This window comes from Emys orbicularis, chromosome 1, assembly GCF_028017835.1.
Source record: "Emys orbicularis isolate rEmyOrb1 chromosome 1, rEmyOrb1.hap1, whole genome shotgun sequence".
Classification (NCBI taxonomy): domain Eukaryota; kingdom Metazoa; phylum Chordata; order Testudines; family Emydidae; genus Emys; species Emys orbicularis.
Genome location: NC_088683.1, coordinates 65394216 through 65417618, shown reverse-complemented (window position 1 = coordinate 65417618; position 23403 = coordinate 65394216). Strand labels below are relative to the sequence as shown.

The window sequence follows — 23403 nt, the reverse complement described above, 5'->3', positions numbered from 1 at the left end:
TTTTCAGAATCAGGGCAGCGATGTCAGTAGCTGCAGAGGGTTTTGACCCACGTTAGATGCAGGCAATAGAGTACTAGAAATCAAGGGCTACAGGACTTATGTCTGCACCAAGGAAAAGATGGCAGGGAATGGCAAAACATACGTAACCCAATGTGCTTGTTTGTTTTAGAAGCTACCCAGAGCGTACGCAATGTTTGGATTTGTGGACACCCTATATTGCACTGGGGCCACAAGATGCTGCCAGGACAGCAGATGGATCTCAGCTGGGCTTCAGTGCTGAAGCTGTCAGCATCCAGAAGAGGCATGCAGTGGGATCAGCTTGTACCACTTCTGCACTCACTGACAGCAAAGGGCTAGGAGGAGACCGAGCCTTGTGAGCAAGATTGGAAAGGAAGTAAATAATGGGGTCACCAAGATATTCCTGGAGAAAAGGGGTTCCATGATACATCATGGGGACATCCATTACAATCGGCCAAAAGTTTTCAGGGATGATGGTGTATATCCATCTGACGGAGGTGCTGACGTACAGCTACGGCATGTGCAGGCATAGGTTGAGCAAGTGGTGCGATAGCAGGTGGCGTGGTTGGGTGGAGAGTGACCAAGCTTGTTGCTGGCACTCCCTGTGGCTGGTTTCCAGTGCTGCTAACGGAATAAAAAAAAAGTTTCTACAGGTAAAAGACCTGGGATTTTGGTGTTGGGCCTTGGGCTCATGTGATAGGATGAGACCTTCTGGCCTTCGTGGGCTGAGGTCCTCACCCTGCTGCACCCTCGGTCCCTCTTGTGGGGGTGGGGGAGGGTGCTAGGACTCAGAAAGAACTGCATCCTGCAGGGTAGGGCTGAAGAGAACCTACCCCGCCTTATGGGTTCTATGGTAAGTCCTGCACTGGAACCAATTAAATGGCTGGTATATGAAAGTATGGGTGATGGGTGGGAAGTGCCCCTCCCCTGTGTTAAAGTTGCGGTCTGCCACTTAATTCCATGCACGTGTCTGTCCTCATTTTGCTGCTGTATCCACATCAATAGGCATTTAATAGAACACCAACTTATCATTGCTGAAATTACTGTCTTTGATTTATTTCAAAACTGCCTCCAGTAAAGTAGTATTTCATACTGGAAATTGAGTTTGTGTGTGATTCATTAATCTGGCCAACTGGCACTTCCCCTGAGAAATAAAGCAAAATCTTATACTAATTTCCCATTTTCCTTGGTCTCTCACGCTTGTGTTCAGAGGACTGGTGGTAGACTGGATATTAGATATTTTCATAATCCTACTCACTTCCAAACCAATTTCTGATGCAAGTTCTGGAAATATCACTGATGTTTTACTGCCATCGTGGCATTACTGACCTCACTATTTATCAAATCTCTAGTACTCTGCAATAAGTTGGACATAACTTCTGTGTAACATCACTGTATTTGGTGGCACTCCTGTGCAGCAGAACGAAAATTCTGTAGCAACTTCCTTTAAAATTAAACACTGGAGATTTTAAATGAATTACATAAGGCAATGAAATATACAATCGGTACAGCAGCCTGTGTTATTTATTTTAATAATAAATTCATTTTATTTTGCACTGTCCCCATATTTTCAGACTTCAGCATACTACAGGTTTTTGTATTGCTTATGAAAATTGTCAGGGCAGAATGTTTTGACAGCTGAGTCGAGGATACCAACATGTATTTTTAGGATGCCTCAAAAATTCCTGGTCTTTGATATACACACCAGATATCGTCTGTCATTACTATCACTTAACTTCTGCCAAATGGTTTGATTGGAGTGGAGAAGCACCAAAAGGATCATTCTAAATCCAGGTTTAAACACAGTTTACTTACCACTTAGTGCAGTCCCTCTGAATCTATTAAAACTGCATATAGCCAAGGCTGGATTAAGGCAATCCAAGGCCCTAGGCTCACAGCCACATTCCTGGTACCCAGTTTCTCAGTTAGAGCAGCAAATGCCCATTGAGGTACATGAAACAGTTAACATCTCTTAAAGCTATTGTTTCAGGCAGTTTGCAGACACAGGCAGACATCACTGCATTACACTCCAGTGATCTTTTCAAGATTGTCAGCCCTACCATAAGGTCTAGAGGGACTTACTGTGTTTAAATGAAAGCTGATACTCTGATTTATTTATTTGGCATATGCAAGCCAGGCAAGCCAAGCCACAGTGTTCTTATCAATGATATTTAATGCACGAAGACCTCCAGAAAGTCATTTTGCAGTCCTCAACAATGTGTATCAGGGTTTGTGGCTGCCTACACTGACATACTGGACTGTCTCTAAAATGCTACCGAAATTCCACTGCAGCACAAATTCCATGTCTGGCACAAAACCGGTCAGGAGGGTCTGTTGCCTTTGTGGAAAATCAAACTCGGGTTGACACTGAGTGGGGTCCGAGATAAGAGAATTATTTCTCGCTTTCTCTGTGGACCATGAAGAAGAAGAATCATACAAGAAGATTAGGGTTGGAAGAGACCTCAGGAGATCATCTAGTTCAACCTCCTGCTCAAAGCAGGACCAACCCCAACTAAATCATCCCAGCCAGGGCTTTATCAAGGCCAGGCCTTAAAAACCTCGAAGGATGGAGATTTCACCACCTGAAGCTCACCACATGTCATCCACCATAAATCTTTCACCCGGTAAACTTCTCCACAATGGGTGCTGTGAAGGCAGACGACCATGTGGTGGATTAAACACGTCTTTAATTAACGGTAGATGTGCATGTGGGACTTGTCGCTGTCAACTATCTCTGACAGAAGCATTGAGCCTGCATAGCCCTGCACTGTTGTCATGAGCATTGCAAGCACAGGATGTACAATCCTCCAGTATTTGCAGAGCTGCAAGAAGAGCCAAGGGGAACATAACGATTTCCTGGAGGTCAGAATGCTGTGTCAACACAGGTAATGTAGTGTCTACATTTGCGCTGTGTCGACCTCAGTACATCAACCATGGTTCAACGCCTCTTGGGGAGATGGTGTTTGCATAATGGTTAGCTTACATCGGGGGGAGACAAAGTTAAGTGTTGACACATGAATAACTGGGTTGATGCAAGGTGGCTTATGTCAAACTAACTTTGTAGTGTAGACCAGGGCCAACTTAGTTTAGCCCTGTACACAGTCATGTCTCCCACACAATTGGAGGCTCTCAATTAATGCTCTTTTCAACAGCAAGACTCACAAACAAAAATTTATTTTGACGTTCAGCATTTCAGTGACAGCTTGACATCTGTCAAAAGAGTAACCTTGATTCTGGAGAATCCAGGCAACGACTCTGTTGATAATAGAGACTTTGCTGGGTCAAATAGAGGGCAGAAAAGGTGTAGGGGGTTATGAGACCCGATAAACAGAAGTGGTCCTCTGCTTACAATGTCTATTTAGCACAACACCTTGACAGAAGTGTCTTCATTTTGGTGAATCTGGGCAGATCTTGAAAAGCCTGGCCTGGGAGTTACGAGTGTGTACCTCTATGGATTGTCTGCAGCCTTTTCATGAAGCATGGGCAGAGCTAGTGGGAAATGACAGATTCCAAGATTTTTTATGTTTTCACCTGCCTGGAAGTATTTTGTTTATTTATTTTTTTAAAGCTCTAGCCTTTTCTGTTGCAAAGAGGCTCTACAGTATAAACTAATATTCTGTTGCCTCATTAACCCAACCTTGCAGAAAGAGAAGTTTAAGGGGTGACGTGATTACAGTCTGTAAGTATCTACACAGGGAACAAATATTTAATAATGAACTCTTCAGTCTAGCAGACAAAGGTATAACACAATCCAATGGCTAGAAGCTGAAGCTAGAGAATTTCAGACAGGAAAGAAGGTGTATTTTTTTTTTTTTTTAAACAGTGAGGGTAATTAACCACTGGAACAATTCATCAAGGGTTGTGGTGGATTCTCCATTCCTAACTATTTTTAAATCCAGATTGGATGTTTTTCTAAAAGCTATGCTCTAGGAATTATTTTTGGGGAAGTCCTATGGTCTGTGTTATACAGGATGCCAGATTAGATGACCACAGTGATCCCTTCTGGCCTGGGAATATATGAAAACTGGTCTCTCCAACCAAACACAAACAGCAGCAAGAGTTGGAAATATATTCCCACCTCATCTAACACACACACACCTTAATGAGGGCAATCCTTCAGGTTCCAGTGCAGCATTCACAATCTATAGAGGTACACACTGACACCATCCAGGCCTGTCTCTTAGGCCCCAGAATTTACCTTTGCAGAACACATTATATCCCCCTTTCTAGTCTCATCAGCAGTGACAGATCTGATATTTAGCGCCAACAGTTTATACACTTGTGAAGAAACTCAGAGTGCTAATTACTAATCTACATTGATTGAGGGAACAGTAGAGAGTGGAGCAGGAGAGAGGGGTGAAGCAGCTGGGGCGGGGTGCTGGAAACATGAAAACACTGATTGGCTGGCACAGTAAAAGGAAAGTACATACATAATTAAAATAGTTGTCACTTTTAATGTACTGACTTTGCAATATTTCACCATGAAGTTTAAATATTTGATTATTTTCTGCAGAATGTTTTGAATCATAATATAAGAACAAGTGCAGAAACCAGTGGGAATTTGAGTCCTTATTTTACTGAAATAAATTAAAATACATAGACCATTTGTCTTGAAATAATACACGTATATATGCACTAATCATTTCAATATCATGTACGAGGTACAAGAATATTTCACACAATGGGCCAGATGGCTCCTCCCACAGAAGAAGTCACAAGTAGGGGCTTATGGGAGAGGAAAACTGAAGTTTCCCTTGTGGGATTTTCAACAGATCATTCCTCTGGGGAAGCCCTTCTTGCCCACTGGGGGAAAAAAGGGGACTCAGCACTCAGAATCTATGTATCCCCAAAATCAACATGGTTCTTTGGGTATCCACTGGAGGCCAAGAACATCTGTTCCTGCTGTTTATTACCGCAATCCTGTTTACGACATCATAACACTAATTATGTCACAAATAGAGGGTGACTATGAAAACAGCAGGAACAGATGAAATCCTAAGCAACAAAAATCCTGTTTTCATAGAGACGTCCATAGTAATGAAAACAGGGAAAGAGAAATAGAGAAAGTATAAATCAGCATAATGATCTCTAAAAAATTGTTTTCCATAAAGCATCAGTAGGTTTTTAGTATTCCAGAGAGTGCCTGAATTTTGGAGATATTTCATCTCATTCACATGTTTTTCAGTTCTAAGCTTTGTCATATTGAACACGAAGCAACATCACTTTGTAGTCTCTCTCAAAGGTCAGAGTTTGGGGTTTCATTATAGGCTCATACTTTCAAATTCTTAAAATGCCCTTGAGCAAAAAGAGCTATTTTTCAAAATTATAAGCCTTTTCTATACTCGATAGGAGGTGACAAATAGGTTGGATTCTTTTGTGACCTCTCTTCCATTTTTCCTCTTGGGCTAGTTTCTTCTTTCTAAATTGAAATATTCCCATTGACTACAGCAGGCTTTAGATCAGGTCCTCTGAGGGCCATCCTTGAACAGGCTAAAAATGACTTCCCCGGGAAGACGTGCAAGACTTGATTTCCAATGAAGGGTTTTGAAATTGTCTTTTGTTTCTGGCTCCCTCACTAACACAAAAAGCTTAGAGCATCTGGTATAGCACTATTTCCAAAACTACTCCTGAACCAGTTACTCAACAATCTGCACATGAGATCAAGCCTAAGTTTTTAAAGGTTCCATTTATAAATTTTTGAACAAAAATCAGTAGGGATCCCCATAGAGAAGCCCCAGTCAACAGAACCCATTTATCAAGAAGTTCTGAATGTCCCACAAAACCTTGGGATAAATGAGGTTGTACTGTATAAAGAGTTTGGGCATTCTGGAAGTATGAGTGGCCAGGCTTGCCTGAACTCCTGCTAAAATGTTTGGAGTGGATGGTACTGTCTTGTGTCATTCAAAAGACAACTCTCCTTTGGATGTGGAATAATATTTTGCTTCCAGCCAATGATCTTAAAATAACCAGGTAGAGTATTAAAGTTTTCCAACACGTAACTTGCAGTTAAAAAAGTTCTTTAAGGCTTGCTAGAATTATTATATTAATGATTATTTATTATTTGTATTATCATAGCACCAGGGAACCCCAGTCATGTGCCAGGACCCCATTGTGCTAGGCGCTGTACAAACACAGAACAAAAAGACAGTTGTTGCATCAGAGATCTTACAATCTAAGTATAAAAGAAGAGACAACAGATGAACACAGACAGATGGGGGAGTGCAAGGAAACAATGAAACATTATTGTCTAAATAGACAAGACAGATGTAGGGTGGGGGAAGGGTTAGAACACACAAGCAGAGTGAACAGTGTGATGGCAGCAAACATCACATTAGTGCCATGATTTTGATTAGTTTTGGTTTGGGTGGGTTTACTTAGAAGGGGTCAGCTAAATGGAAAGAAAAGGAAAGGCAGGGGGATGCAGGTGACGGGGAGGTGGGACAGGAGTGGAGTGAAGCTGATGTGAGGAGACTGAGGAGAGAGGGGGAAGGGTTGGAATAAACAACCAATCACTATGGGACAGAGAAAGGTTTGCCTGGAATGTCTAAAGGAGGATAATTCCCTGCTTTGGCGGCTTCTGGTCCTACCAGCTGGAATCTTTGTGAAGGGTTAGGTCCTGCAGATGGATACACTTGGGCAGATGCCTGAGGCCACGTGGAGCCCGACTGAAATCAATGGGGCTCTGCACAGGTACAGGGATGTGCCCAAGCATATCTATTTACAGGATATGGTCCTTATTGAGAAACTCAACCAATAGAAATCCTAAAACATAATTTATTTACACTGACCATGCCTGTTCCTCAAAGAGGCAGTTACTAGATATTTCAGCTAATAACTAGTTCACTTTTTTTCTCTCTGATGGTCTTTAACCCATCTTTGAGCACAGCAGCTTTTTAAACCTGGAAAGTCATTTAATTTTAATGACCCTTTCTTATAAAATAATCAATTATGCTATAGGTTATAAACCCTTCCTCATACACCATTTTCAGTGGATTAAAAACTTTAATCCTTCTCCTTATTCAGGGAATTTAGAGGTGCATGGGGGTACCTGAATGCCAGTCAGCATTCAAAGATTTTAATTTTAACAACTGCACAAGTGGAAACTGATCACTTCATTAAAAAAAAAAAAAAAAAAAAAAGCAAGGAAGAGAACAAACCAAAGGAGAGAGAGATCAGTACCTGTCCACCTTTCACCTAACTGAACCAAATTCAACTGCTTCCCTTCACTTTTTTCACACTGAAAAGGTTGCAATAATTTTATGGGTTTTATTTATTGCTCATTACTAGGGCCACATTTTAGTCACGTGTATTTTTAGTAAAAGTCATGGACAGGTCACAGGCAGTAAACAAAAATTCACGGTCTGTGACCTGTCTATGACTTCAACTATATACCCCTGACTAAATCTTGGGGTGGGGACGGCCCGGGGTGCTCAAAGGGGTTCCTGGGGCGGAGGAGGGGGGGTTGGCAGACTCCCTACCTGGCTCTGTGCCTCTCCGGAAGTGGCGACATCCCCCAGCTCAGCTCCTAGGTGGAGACGTGGCAGGCAGTTCTGTGCGCTGCCTCCACCCCAAGCGCCAGCTCCGCAGCCAATGGGAACTGCGGCCAATGGGAGCTCTGGGGGCGGAGTGATGTTGCCGCTTCTGGGGAGCCCCCCCGAGGTAAGTGCCACCCAGAGCCCGCCTCACCCCGTCCCGTGCCCCAACCCCCTTCCCTCTCCCACACTTAACTCCTGCTGTATATATAAAAAAACCTGCATTAAAGTCCACTCAATCATACTTCAGCTAATCGCTCAGAAAAACAAATTTGGTTACAATTTGCAGGAGATAATGCTGCCCACTTCTTGTTTACAATGTCATCTGAAAGTGAGAACAGGCGTTCACATGGCACTATTGTAGCTGGCGTCACAAGATATTTACATGCCAGATGCCCTAAAGATTCATATGTCCCTTCATGCTTCAACCACCGTTCCAGGGGACATATGTCGAAGCTGATGATGGGTTCTGTTCGATAACGATCCAAAGCAGAGTGGACTGACACATGTTCATTTTCATCATCTGAGGCAGATGCCACCAGCAGAAGGTTGATTTTCTTTTTTGGTGGTTCGGGTTCTATAGTTTCCGCATCGGAGTGTTGCTCTTTTAAGACTGCTGAAAATATGCTCCACATCTTGTCCCTCTCAGATTTTGGAAGGCACTTCAGATTCTTAAACCTTGGATCGAGTGCTGTAGCTATTTTTAGAAATCTCACATTGGTACCTTCTTTGAATTCTGTCAAATCTGCTGTGAAAGTGTTCTTAAAACGAACATGTGCTGGGTCATCATCCGAGACTGCTATAACATGAAATATATGGCAGAATGCAGGTAAAACAGAACAGGAGACATACAATTCTCCCCCAAGGAGTTCAGTCACAAATTTAATTAACACATTATTTTTTTAACGAGCGTCATCAGCATGGAAGCACGTCCTCTGGAATGGTGGCCGAAGCATGAAGGGGCATACGAATGTTTAGCATATCTGGCACATAAATACTTTACAATGCCAGCTACAAAAGTGCCATGCAAATGCCTGTTCTCACTTTCAGGTGACACTGTAAATAAGAAGCAGGCAGCATTATCTCCCGTAAATGTAAACAAACGTGTTTGTCTGAACAAGAAGTAGGACTGAGTGGACTTGTAGGCTCTGAAGCTTTACATTGTTTTATTTTTGAATGCAGTTATGTAACAAAAAAAATCTACATTTGTAAGTTAAACTTTCATGATAAAGAGATTGCACTACAGTACTTGTGTTAGGTGAATTGAAAAAACTATTTCTTTTGTTTTTTTTACAGTGCAAATATTTGTAATTAAAAATAAAGTGAGCACTCTACAGTTTGTATTTTGTGTTGTAATTGAAATCAATATATTTGGAAATGTAGAAAACATCCAAAATATTTAAATAAATGGTATTCTATTATTGTTTAACATTGCGCGATTAATCGCGATTAATTTTTTTAATCGCTTGACAGCTCTACTTAAAACAAAACCCACGCTTAAACGTTAATACTGTGACAGAATTCAATATTCATTAGAAGCCATGGCATAGTGGTATGACGTCAATGGGACTATTTGATGCTTACAATGTAAGTGTTTCCAGGATCAATGCTTACAAAAATTATGAATGATTGGGAAATGCTATAATGAGCATGTAAGACAGAACATTTCAGCTGATAAATAAGGTGTGCACTGCACTAAGCATATTTACCTAGTTTAGGAAATGTATAAAGCTCAGCTAAACACATTGAGAGGAAAAACAACTGGTTGGACATTGCCTGGACAAAAATACTGTGCTATTTCTACTGGTGCGAGTTGCCATAAGCGGTGCTGGAACAATTTTTATAGTGGGGGTGTTGCTGATGGAAACCATGTATTTAGTGTTTGTTATTATGACTTTAAGCCAAGGGGTGCAGCACCACTCCTAATTTCAGAACCAATGGTTGCCATCTAAAGGGACACTTACAGTGTGCAGAAATCGATTTGTACAAACAGTTCTTGCAACAGAAGCTAACTAAATGTGCTTACCGTATAAAGCTCATTTAGAACTTTCATCAAATCTTCATGAAGCTGGAATGCAATCTCTTTGCTCTGTAATTAAAAAGAAATTATTACGAAGAGGCACTTAAATCTCCACAGAAATTTGCATTCATCATTCATTCATATTTGAAAGCTAGCGCAATAAAGATTGTGAAGATGGCATTTTGACAGAATTCCAGTACACTAAAAATTAATGATTCTATGATATAGAGACAGACAACAGCTGGAGAGAAATTTTCTAATAGGAGATCCAGAAGTGATTTAAGAGTGTGATTCCCATGAAGTATCAGGAAATTAGGTGCCAACACAAAGGCTAAAGTTTAGGATTAATGTTATTATGCTTTTTAAAAATTGTATACTGTTTTACAACTGTTATGATACACATACATAATAAACCACTTGGAACATAACATTCTAGGATATCCTATCCATTTCTATCATGAGTGTAGCCTTTGTTTCTCAGTACATACAACTATTGCTTTTATCTAAATATTTATGCAAGCAGTAATTGTAGTTCCTCTTTGAAACAGATAACCAACTGCATAATTTTCCACAGAACAGAGAGCTGAAACAGCTTTGTTTAACTTTTCTGCACTGAGTCTTTGCTTTCATTATGACCCATAAAGAAGAAATACTTGGCACTGGTTAGTGAAGAAAGCAAGCATGTCAAAACAGGAGAGTTTAATTGGAGCCTCATTCAAATAGATTCCTTTGTTATTTGTCCATGTAACAGTTCAGTGAGACGAAAATTGTGGCAACTGTGCAAGAGTTGCAGGCAACTGTACAGCAGTCTTTGGAAAGCAACTATGTAAAAGATTCATAGATTCTGGCAAGCTGCCTATGTAATATTTTTCCTTTACTGCCTATCATCATAGCATCTAGCTAAACTACAGTGTGGGATCTCAACACATTTTTGCTTTTTGTGAATAAACTGATCACCACCACTTAGCCTAAAAGTCAAATGAAAACCAATCTCATAATAGATTGAGATTTTTAGCTGTGAAAAGCACTATATGCTTATATGTAAGATGAAGGAAAATCACCTGCGGCGTACCAACTCACATCCAGAGCTACTGACATACTTAAATATCAGTGAAACACTTGTAGGAATAACTGTACTTGAACACACATTTTATACTACACCCAAATTCCCCAAAGAGCCAGAGGATACATGCCATCAAGTACACTTTCCAAGAAAATGAAATAAACAAAATTTCTGGAACAAACATTTTTAATTTGCTTCCCCTTCCCGCACCGTCCCCATGTTTTAAAGCTATGTCACACCTATACCATCATTTTTCAATTTTTATTAGAAGCCTTAAAGGCAAGATGATTTTTGATAATTTTCTGGGAGCCTGAAAGATGGAAAAGATGGTTAGCAAGATTCATGTTGCGTAACAGACAATCAGCTTTGGTAACTAAGGCATAACAGAATCCAGTTCCACATCTAGATAGCAGTTTTAAAGCTCTGTTATACAGATACACCACAATCTCTCTCATTCTTTATGCTTTTGAAAGTTTGGTATATTTTAATGCCAAATCTCTCCTTCAAGTAGGTTCTTCCATTTGAAAGTCTAGCAAACAAGGCTTGCTACTTCAATGTCTTTGCAAAATCCAGACGAATGCATTTTATGTTATGATAACTAAAGAGCAAGTACTACAAGCTACACAGTTTATAGTACACCACATAAAGATACATGATGTATTGCAACATATTGTAAATCATTGGTCTGAAACACAGTAAAAGCTTTCTAAAAAATTCTAAACTACTTTCATTGCTTTATTTGGCACATTACCGCTAAAAGTTAACAATCCTGCTTTATAGTAGCCCAGAGTGATTCTGATGCAGCTTGCCCATCACTTCACAGAACTCAGACCTGTTTTCCTTCAGGTAACCTTTCATATGGAACTAAATATGATCAGCCTGTGTTAAAAATATTTTTTGCAGACCAAGGTATTTAAACAACATGGTAGTAGCTAGACTATAAAGCAGGACTTGAGGTTGGAAACAAATCCATGGAGAAACCCTGAGGTGAGATCAGTCCCCAACCCCCACTCAATATATCCATATTTTCAGTCACCATTACTGCCTGAATACCAAACTTGACAAATCAAAACCCAAAGTAATGTTGATTCTAAAGCAGTGTTTCCTAATCTGGCAGGCAAGTGTCCAGACTACTTTCAGGTGTGTGTTGAAGGGGGGGAAGGGGCAAAGAGAAAGCAACCCAATACAACGTGCCCACTGCAAACACTGTTGCAGTTAAAGTATCTGGTAGCTCTTTGAAAACTATGTGCCTTTCCTACTGCTCTTCTGTTGGGCCTTAAAGCAACTAGCCATGGGATATGCTCCTGTGTCAGGAAGCAGCTCCCTGGCTCAAACTTCTCCTCTGCTCCTGCGGTTCTCAGCACAGCCACAAATTCACAAGTAGCTCAGCTCCATAGAACCACCAATGACCACCCCTGGCATGCCCCTCTCTTCTCTCCCAAGCAGCACATAGATTTTGGGTGAATGGGGCTCAGGGGTGGGTAGAGGGAAGTCCACTGTAGAGATGGAGCTTTAAAAGTTGCAAGCTAAAATTATAAAATAGAAAGTAAAAAGGAGAAACAAAACAAAAAACACCAAGATGAGCAGGAAAAGAACAGACTGAGGACAGCAGAGAGACAGAGAATGGCGAGAAGAAAGGACATAGAGTAGCAATTGTACAGGGTAATGGATAGAGGGGGATACAGAATATGGTAACCATTCCACCAATTCATCACAAGAGGGAACCCAGCAGACAGAGGTTGGAAACTGCTCAAAGCAGAGTGAACCTTGTAATGGCGCTGATGTGCAGTTTATTTCTGACTTAGCCATTGTAATTGTGTGTGTGGGGCGAGAGGGGAGAAATAAGGGAAGGGATTTTGTTAACCCCTAGCTCCTAGCAGTCCAATGGACTAACTCTCAAGAACTAATGCATTTTGCATTAGTATTTAACATCCGGAAGAACTGGCTCCAGGGGCTAGTAACAAGGCTTTTAGTGTGTAATATACATTGTGTGTGCGCCTCAGATGTGCAGTGCATTTCTTTTCCGTTATTAACAGCTCCCACCTCATTTTCAATCATGCTACTTCTTCTCCTCTCCTGCAGTACTTTAGTGTGCTTTAATGTTACCTTCCTCTGGGAGTTTATCCTCAGCAAAGCCAAATTACAGTATGCAAGATACAGCACACCTTTTCCTGGAGCTAAGTCAGTATCTCTTACCAGTCTCTCAAGATCCTAAAAACAAGCTTTGAGAAGCCTTGGTCTTCGCTCTAGCCTCAAGAAATTTACTGAGGCGTAACCCTCATTGTGCTTAAAATTTTCAAGATATAACGGATCCAACAACTGTAGAGAAAAGCAAAGACCACGGGCCTTAATACAACCTCATAAGAATGGATTAAATAGTGATCTTCTTGTGTTAAATTATAAACACATCTTTTACTAAACCAATTAAAGTCATATCTAATCCAGTTTCAAAGTATACTGATTGTCTTCAAATGGTGTTAATCTATGTCACAATAAATGTAACCCCCCCCCATATATTTATTGTTCCTAATTTAATTGGTACAGTAAATATCAGTGTATCCAGAAAATGTACAAATTAGTGCCCTGCACCTGTAAATCAATGGGACTACTCACATGCTTCTAGTTAAACACAGGCATACACATATGCAAGAGGGGGGCCTAATATAAAACCTATTTTATACTACTTGACATGGGAGAGGTGGGAATTGTTTTTGGGGAAACAGAAAGTCTAACACCTAATGTTTAAAACTGTAAGAGAGAAAAAAATGATTGCCAACAAATTTTGAACAAACAATACATGTTTTGCTCTCTCTAATGACAGTTGCATCAAACCCTAAACAGCACTGGCATATACGCACAATGATAGCATATCAAGATTTCATTAGATTTATTGTTTGCGTTTCATACACCTAACATTTTAGTACACACTAATGGCCGGCTCCCACTGACTCAGCGCAAGTATTTCCAGCAGTTTCAACTGGAGCAGCACTGAACCCAAAATTATTATTTGACTGGTTTTCATTTCAATTTTATAGTTAATTATGCTGAATTTTTCCTGGAATGCTGTAACATCTATGTTTGGGACATGTTATTTTACCATCAGTTACAGCATTCAGTGACCCTGTTCATGGAATATTTCTCTTAAATGATTCGGTTTGTTACTCCCAGAAAAGGTCATATATAAGCCGTCTTAAAAATACACCACCAGCTGTAGTGACTCTCTATAGACAGATAGCTAAACCAGAGTAAAATTGGCCCAGATCTACCAGTTTGAGTGATTAATCGCTTATCTAGCCTTTAATTGTTAAATGTAATTCCTTTAAATCTTAATGAGAAGAAAATGATGCAGAGATTCTTTATATATCCTGTGTTTTTATAATTTTCAACTAGAGCTGGCAGGTAGTCATATTTCCGGTTAATTACAAGATTATGGAACTTAAATATTTATTGTGCTTCACTTCCCAACCTCTTTTACTGTAAACACTGGAGATATGTTCGTCTCAGCTCATTATGGTTTCTGTCCAAAGAAATTAAGTTTTTCTAAATTATAAATACACAAATCTGGTTAAAGATTTTGTGTATATGTATTAATGCAGTTGCTTATTAACACAGCAACAGTCAGTATCATTGTATAAATGTTCTGTGAGATACTCTTCACATTTGTTGGTTTTTGTTATTCCTTTATTGTTCAATTGAAGCACATCTGCCCCATCTGCCTGACAAGATCTGCAAGAACACAGCATTTTAATAGGTTTGAGCTCTGCTGTTTGAGGTTCTGTCTTATGGTGGTGTTCATTCTGCACATAAAATTGCAATCTGTATTGCTTTTATATGCTGGCAACTAAAAGGCAGAAAAGCTTAAGCGCTAAATTGGATGCATGCAGACTGCCCTAGGGCAAGGAACTCTGGGCTACCAGAGTTCATTGCTCTGGGGCAGCCCAACCATGTGGACTGTCCTGGGACTAGGGACCCCAGAGCTTCCAGAATCCCAGGCCAGCTGTCTTCCTGTGCTGTCAGACTCCTGTAGCTTGGTGAGCCAGCTGGCCCAGGAAGCTGGGGGTCTCTGGCCTCAGGACAGTCCACATAGCAGGGCTGCCATGGAGCTGCAGACCCCAACCGCCCTGGCAGCTGCTGACTGAAGTTGACTCTTATCAGTCTCAGCCAGCAGCTGTCGGGTCCAAGGGAGCATACTTCCTTTCGGAAACACCATGTGACAATGTTTCCCAAACATCTTTTTTTAAATTTCCAGTTCATGGGAAATTTTTGTAAAATTGGTTGGTTTTGTTCCAAATCAGAACGCAAATTTCACCATATTGAAATTTCCCATGAATCAGAAAACCCAAGTTTCAGCCAGCTCTCCACCTAATTCCAATGTTTTTCCTATTTTACAAAATGGTGATACAATTAGTTCAGGGTTCATCCAGCACACCAAACCTCAATTATGAATTAGTGGCAGCCAACTTTATAAAGGACACCCTCACTTCCATATGCAGACAGACTGTAGGGAAATGGCAGCCATCTTGCTGGCTTCAGACCTGTTCCCATTTTCAACCCCTTTTCAACCAGTCAAATTCTGGGGCCCTGGGGATGTGCCAGTTGGAAGTAGAAATTGATGGAGTCTGGTATTTTCTTTTATGCAATCTTGTTTATTTACAAGAATGTACAAAGTCCTGCTTCTCCAAATGCACGAGAAATCAAGAACAAAGGGAGCAATTTGTTAGCTTAGAGCCCCAAGCGTGTTCAGCCAACAAACTCGGAAGTTCTCTCTCTTTTTCCATGGTCACACTGTACTCAAGCTGTGCTTGGCTTTTTTTGCTATTCACTCTTGCCCTGCCCCTCTAGCTGAGCTGTCTGTTCCCAGTTTGTGTGTGTTCTCCCACCTACCTCCCCTCCCACACTTGGTCACTGTATCCAGTGGAACCCTCCACCCACCTGGTGCTAGTTTCTGGGCAGATTCCATTAGGACTTGTTTTAGGTGTGCCCCCTCTAAGTATTTTCTTCAACTATCTTCAGTGAAGGGCATGTTCACACATCAAGGTGAATACAGTTTTAGTTCAATCCATAACAGGTTTTCACCCAGCTCATAACAGACCCATTGACAGTAAAAAGAAGACAGTGGCCATTTTGAAGAAGGTAAAATTCAGGAGTTGGCAGTCTTTCATCACGTTTTCATGAGACAGGTAAACAACACCTCCCAAAATTATTAGAGTCATGATCAAATAGTGAGAGTTGGAAATACTGAATTAGATTAAACTACCCCAATTTTGAACCTGAAAACCTACACAGGAAAAAAAAGGAGATCAGTTTCATAATCAGGACTTACTACTTTTGGAACAGGAGGTTTCCTCCCCCACAAATAAGTCCCTTCCCCATAGAAATGTGCAAATAAGTTTACTGATGCTTGATCATCCCTTGACTTTACAAGTATCATTTCCAGAGTTTCCTCTTGAAATATTTCCTTATGTTGTATTTTTCAGGCATTTTGGGTCTTGAGGCTTTTTAAAGAGGTCTCCTGAATTTCCCATCCCTTCTTCCTTCTGAGAAAGAACTAATTACAGAAAAAAAATGCTGCTTTTGACCTCACTGTTGAGAAAAAGTGGCAGAAACATACAAGATGATACCAGACAAAAAGGAGATAATCTGCAGTGAAATCAGTTCCTGGAAATAACAGTCTGAGAAAAAAATGATGTCAGTGTGCCTGGAAGATGCTGCACTTCCCATAATACACATTATGGGACACAATTATTCTAGTAACCATTACTGTTTCGTCTAAGGGGGAAGCTGCAGCAGAATCTCCACTAATAAATTAAGGCTATGTGTATACTTAAAATGCTACAGTGGCACAGCTGTGGCCCTATAGCACCGTATTTCCAGTAGAGACAGGGAAGTGTCAGTACCATTGTACGAGGCACTGGTGAGACCTCATCTTGAATAGTTTGTGTGCAATTCTGGTCTCCCCTGCTTAAGAAAGATGAATTCAAACAGGAAGAGGTGCAGAGAAGGGCTACTAGAATGATCTGAGGAATGGAAAACCTACCTTATGAGAGAAGACAAAGAGGTTGGCTTGTTAGGCCTAACCAAAAGAAGACTGAAGAGAGATATGATTGCTCTCTCTAAATACATCAGAGGAATAAATACAAGGGGGAGAGAGGAGTTAGTTAAGCTAAGCACCAATGTGGACCCAAGAACAAATGGATATAAATTGGCCATCAACAAGTTTAGGCTTGAAATTAGGCGAAGATTTCTAACCATCAGAGGCGTGAAGTTCTGGAACAGTCTTCCAAGGGGAGCAGTGGGGGCAAAAATCTAACTGGTTTCAAGACTGAGCTTGATAAGTTTTTGGAAGGGATGGTATGATGGGACTGCCTACAATGGCATATGGCCAATCGGCGAATGCCAGTTGCAAAAATCCCCAACGACTCGACACAGGCCATTAGAAGGGGCAGGCTCTGAGTTACTACAGAGAATTCTTTCCCAGGTATCTGCCTGGTGGGTGTTGCCCACATGCTCAGGGTCTAGCTGATTGCCATATTTGAGGTTGGGAAGGAATTTTCCCCTGGGTCAGATTGGCAGAGACTCTGGGGGGTTTTCACCTTCCTCTGCAGCATGGGGCATGGGTCATTTGTAGGTTTAAACTAGTGTAAATGGTGAATTCTCTGTAACGTGAAGTCTTTAAATCATGATTTGAGGACTTCAGTAACTCAGCCAGAGGTTTGGGGTCTATTTCAGGAGTGGGTGGATGGCCTGCAATGTGTAGGTCAGACTAGATGATCACGATGATCCCTTCTGACCTTAAAGGCTATGAGCACTTCAGTGTAGATATTCACTACAGCAATAGAAGGGGTTCTCCCATTGCTATAGGTAATCCACCTCCCTGAGAGGCATTAGCTAGGTCAAGAAGAATTCTTCTTTTGACCTAGTGCTGTCTACACTGGGGGTTAGGTTGGCTTAACTACGTCTCTCAGGGGTGTGGATTTTTCACACCCCTGAGAGATGTAGCTATAGCAATGTAACTTTTCAGTGTATACCAGCCCTAAGACTGAATAAGGAAGGTGGCAAACCTCTGTGGAGAAGGTTTAATTTAAATGTTCCTGTGTATTAAATCTGGATATAGGATAAGCAGGGCTCTCTGGGACCAGGGCTTCTAACATTAAAGGCCTGAGTTCTTATCTCTTGTTATGGATGGATTCTTCTCTCCTGTTGCTTCAACAGATCAGTGTTCAGCTAGTATTGACTTGATTTCTAGGTGTATTGTTTTTATAGCTTCTCATATGACACCTCCACATTAGTACACTTCAGGTAGAATGCCACTGCGGCCTGGAGACTTGCCCATGGACAGCTGCTTGATGTCTCTTGTTATGAAAGAGGAATATAAAGCCTAAGCAATCAAGGAAAGACCTCCAGGACATGACATTCTCTGCTGAAAAAACAGTTCTGTTGCTTTTACAAGGACCATTTGTTCAAGTTCAAACACAGGCTGTCTCCATATGATCCTGAATAGTACTGTTTATCATCTCATTATACCAAACAAATATGCAACATACCATAAGCTATGTACACAACTGAACATTTTCAAGCCATATATATTGGTTAAAGCTCCTCAGGAGTTTTCCATCTTTTACTTCTCTTGATTTGTTTCTTTCTGTTCTCTAGAACTGTCCTAATTTTCCTCTTGACAAAGAAGCGAGGCTCATGGGCCCAAAGACTTCAAGTAATATGCTCTTGTAACTTTGGGCACAAAATGCTATAACTGGGTATCTCTATAGCATTTAAACTGAAAGATGATAATTAATAAGGTAAAACCTCCTGGAGCTTTCTATGATCTAAAAGGACATTACAATCATGTAACTGCCTGATATTGCTGATGAAAAATGAATAAACGTCAGTGTACCTTAAGCACTAATCGGAGCCTACCTGTATGAACTTCTGCTTAGAAACAAGACACACAAACCAACGGCTGCAGCCTAGACAGAGAAGGCTTTGAAATCAAGGAGCCAGACCAAGGCCCAGAGACAGATTAATCTAATTATTCCAGCTCTCTTTTTCTATAGGTTTTTTTATGTTTGTCAGTGTCACAGAATTAATTGTGCAACTGTGGTAAAAGCATGAATTAAAGGAGGACTTACTTTAATTAAATTGGGAAGAGATTACATGCTTATTTCCAGTCTCCCTTACCAAATAAACACATCTAAGGACTTAACAGGAAAATAAGGTGCATTAAGAGTAAACTAAAAGCCACTGTATAATACAAAAACAACGAGGAGTCCAGTGGCACCTTAAAGACTAACAGATTTATTTGGGCAAAAGCTTTCATGGGTAAAAAAACCACTTCTTCAGATACCCAGAAGTCACCTACTACAGGACAGGCCCAACAAGGAAAACAACAAAACACCACTGGCCATCACATACAGCCTCCAGCTAAAACCTCTCCAGCACATCATCAACGATCTACAACCTATCCTGGAAAATGATCCCTCGCTCTCACAGACCTTGGGAGGCAGGCCAGTCCTCGCTTACAGACAGCCCCCCAACCTGAAGTAGATACTCACTAGCAAGTACACACCATACCACAGAAACACTAACCCAGGAACCAATCCCTGTAACAAACCTCATTGCCTACTCTGTCCCCATATCTACTCTAGCGACACCATTAGAGGACCCAACCACATCAGCCACACCATCAGGGACTCATTCACCCGCACATCTACCAATGTGATATATGCCATCATGTGCCAGCAATGCCCCTCTGCCATGTACATTGGCCAAACCGGACAGTCTCTACGTAAAAGAATAAATGGACACAAATTGGACATCAGGAATAATAACATACAAAAGCCAGTAGGAGAACACTTCAGTCTCTCTGGACATTCTATAACAGATTTAAAAGTAGCCATACTTGAACAAAAAAACTCCAAAAACAGACTTCAAAGAGAAACTGCAGAACTAAAATTCATTTGCAAATTTAACACCATTAATGTGGGCTTGAATAGGGACTGGGAGTGGCTGGCTCACTACAAAAGCAACTTTTCCTCTCCTATCAGAGGGGTAGCCGTGTTAGTCTGAATCTGTAAAAAGCAACAGAGGGTCCTGTGGCACCTTTAAGACTAACAGAAGTATTGGGAGCATAAGCTTTCGTGGGTAAGAACCTCACTTCTTCAGATGCAAGACTGCATCTGAAGAAGTGAGGTTCTTACCCACGAAAGCTTATGCTCCCAATACTTCTGTTAGTCTTAAAGGTGCCACAGGACCCTCTGTTGCTTTTTCCTCTCCTGGCATTGACACCTCCTCATCAATTATTGGGAGTGGACTACATCCACCCTGATTGAATTGGCCCTGTCAACACTGGTTCTCCACTTGTTAGGTAACTCCCTTCTCTAAATGTGTCAGTATAATAATGCCTGCATCTGTAATTTTCACTCCATGCATCTGAAGAAGTGGGTTTTTTACCCCCGAAAGCTTATGCCCAAATAAATCTGTTAGTCTTTAAGGTGCCACCGGACTCCTCGTTGTTTTTGTGGATACAGACTAACACGGCTACTCCCTGATATTTGTATAATACAAGTTATTTAGTGAAAGCATGACCTGTTATCAAGATATATCTTTAGATATGCATTCTAATTGCTGTGTTTCCTTGTATTACAAGGCAGGCAAAGTGGGTGAGGTAATATCTTTTATTGAACCAACTTCTGTTGGTGAGAGAGACAAACTTTCTAGCCACACAGAGCTCTTCTTCAAGTCTGGAAAAGGTACTCCGAATTGGTTCAATAAAAGACATTACTTCACTCACCTTATCTCTCTCTCTATCTAATATCCTGGGACCGACATGACTACAACTACACAACATACTTTTATTGTAAGAAAGAAGTGCCTCCTATCCAGGGAAGACTTGTGGTTTATATTGCAGAACAAAAAGTCTGTCCCACAGATATTGATTGATATCAGCTATTTCATTTTGGAACTATTGTGTTCATCTTCTGGTGTTCTTTCTATTAAACACACACACTTTAGTTATATGATAAGTATCAAACTACTAGGGAAGACTAAGGACACATCAAAAGATTAATAAATGAAGAATTTCTGAGCAAACAAGAAAAACTGTAGTTCAATATGGAGTTTACTTGTGGCTGCAGGGAGAACAGCATAACAAAGATAGGGCGGTTGTTTTGCTTGAGAGGTAGTGAAGAGAGGCAGGAAAGCCCAGTGAGTATGGTGAATCAGCATAATTTTCTATAATAGTCAAAGTATCTTTAAAACTAGGTCAGGGTTAATGATTTATGGACCATCCAAAAATACACCCTGACTCTAGAGGGATATCTCAATTATACAATAAAATGAATGCTTTATAATACTCACTCCCCCTGCCATTTTTTGTCATCCTCAAAATTGCAACATAGAAGCTGGTGATAGGATGCTTAAATAATCAAGGTGATTGCTACAAGCCAGCAGTAACCTTTTCAGCAAAAACTACTGCTTAAGTAGACTTGATTCACAGGCAGTTAATTTAATTTTTAGACACAGCAAGTAAACACTAAAATCTTCAAATTATTTAGCAGCAGAACTTGTCTGTAAATGTTTCTGAAAAAGAAAAATATTAAATGATAAAGGTGAGGTCTGCACTATAATTTTTGCTCCTGTGGCAACGTCAATTAGGGGTGTGATTTTTGGCAACATTTCTATGCTCGCAAAAGCCCTAGTATAGATGCAATTATATTGGCAGGTATAAGCTGTGTTTGCTCTAAAAGGGTTTTAGTGTAGATTAGGCTCCAGTATTAGCTTCAGATATCAATATTTATGAAAAGCTCAGAAATTTCCTCTTATGAAATTTCAGTCTTAATTCTTTAAATTGATCCACCTGTGTATGTTACAATGGGCCCAGTACTGAAACCCTTCTACTTACGGCATTCCCATTGAAGTCAATGAGAGGTAAGCATATATATTATTTGCTGGAATGGATTAAAAATGCTTTCCTGATTAGTTGTTCAACATCTGTATATCTTCCATATTAGCAAAAATAGTGGTTTGTGTACAACACATTCATGCATCTGACAGAACATTCTGTCATCAAGATATTGGAAGAGTGAGAAAGCAATTAATTTTAGTTTAGTTTTATTTCTACCACAGGTTTTATTGCACATCATCATATTACATGAATTTGTTTTCACCCCCTTTCCTCCTCATTCTTCTTCTACATTCTCTAAGTAGCTCTTGGGTCCAGCTGCATCCATCCCCATTTACAGCCTCCGTTTGTCCAGTGGAACAGGAACTTTCAGGAATGTGTCAAATGAAAGCCTCTTCTGGAACCAGAAATCATGCATCCTGAATGCCAGTAGGAAACACCATCATTCAATCGGTGACTGTATATCTTGAACCTTAATTCTTTGGAACTCAGTTTTGTAATACCCAGGATCAATGCCTACAGAATCACACAGTGACTGATGATCATGCATTTACATTCTGTTTTATTGTAGAACACACTATTGATGATGGCTAAAGACTCCACTCAAAAACATCAAACTGAGGCTGCCTTACTGTCCCTTCTTATCCAGAAAGGAAGCTGCACTATGTATTTATCATGAAGCTATTAATCTTTTAAACAAAATACCTGTAAAACTTGTACAAAGAAGTTTCACTGAAATCCCAATAACTATGTAATTAAACAAAAATTCAATATGGGGGAGGGAGTCTTCTATGGGAAGCATAGCACATGGCTACTTCCCTATCTCCAGGCATCACCTTTGTGACAAACTAATCACAAGTCTAATTCTTGGAACCTAAGACCCTTCTGCTTGAATCAGAGACGCTCTCACAGCAGAGAAGAAACGGTTACTTACTGTAACTGGAGTTCTTTGAGATGAGATGAGATGTGATACCGACGTGTATTCCATTTAGGTGTGTGCAGCCCAGAACATCAGAGCTAGAGAATTTTGCCTAGCCGTACCCACAGAGGGGCAGCATTCACGCCTCCTGGCAATAGCCCCTCCCCTGCCTATTTGAGATGGCACCACCCCAATCCCCCTCAGTTCCTTCACACTGAATGCCCAGAGACTAGACTTCAATCCTGTTTCTTCTTCTTCTTCGAGTAGATGCAGCCGTGTATTCCACTTAGATGACTCACAAGCAGCATCCCCCCAGGAAGCGGGGCTTGGAATCTACCTAAGCAAGGATTGCAGGACTGCCCTGCCAAAACTTGCATCCGCTCTGGAAGATGAGTTAATGGTATAATGGTCCATAAATGTATGTATGGATGACCACACAGCAGCCCTGCAAATGTCACTGAGGAACGCTATTGATGTTACTTGCACTCCCGTAGAACAAGCTTGCACTTACTGAGGAGGTGTAGCCAAAGCTATTTCATATGCAGTCTTAATACAGGATGTCATCCATTTAGAGATCATCTGTGAAGAGACTGCTTGTCCCTTCATACGATCTGCATATGACGCAAACAGGCCAGGTGAAACACGAAACAGTTTAGTCCTGTCCAGATAGAAGGCTAGACCTGACCTCTAGTGTCATCTAGTGTATGAAGACACTGCTCTTCCAGAGATTAATGTGGCTTAGAAAAGAACACAGTTACTGCATGGGTCAAATGAAACTGAGAAACCACTTTAGACAAAAAAATTGGGTGTGGTCATTGCCACTTTGTCCTTGGAGAACTGTGTATAAGGAGGTCTGCCATCAGAGCCTGCAACTCACAGACTCTCCTTGAGGATGTTATCACTACCAGGAACCCAGTCTTCTGACATAAAAGCAGAAAGGGACAAGATGCCAGG

At 40.8% G+C, this 23403-nt stretch overlaps 1 protein-coding gene across 1 annotated transcript in view; it reads right to left on the bottom strand.

The window, feature by feature from the left end:
* Positions 1 to 23403, bottom strand: part of SRGAP1 (SLIT-ROBO Rho GTPase activating protein 1) — a 233214-nt gene that overhangs the window by 83160 nt on the left and 126651 nt on the right. The window contains exon 4 of the mRNA XM_065423765.1: positions 9577 to 9639. Within this exon, the coding sequence (XP_065279837.1) occupies positions 9577 to 9639 (63 nt within the window). The remainder of the gene's footprint in view (positions 1 to 9576; positions 9640 to 23403) is intronic.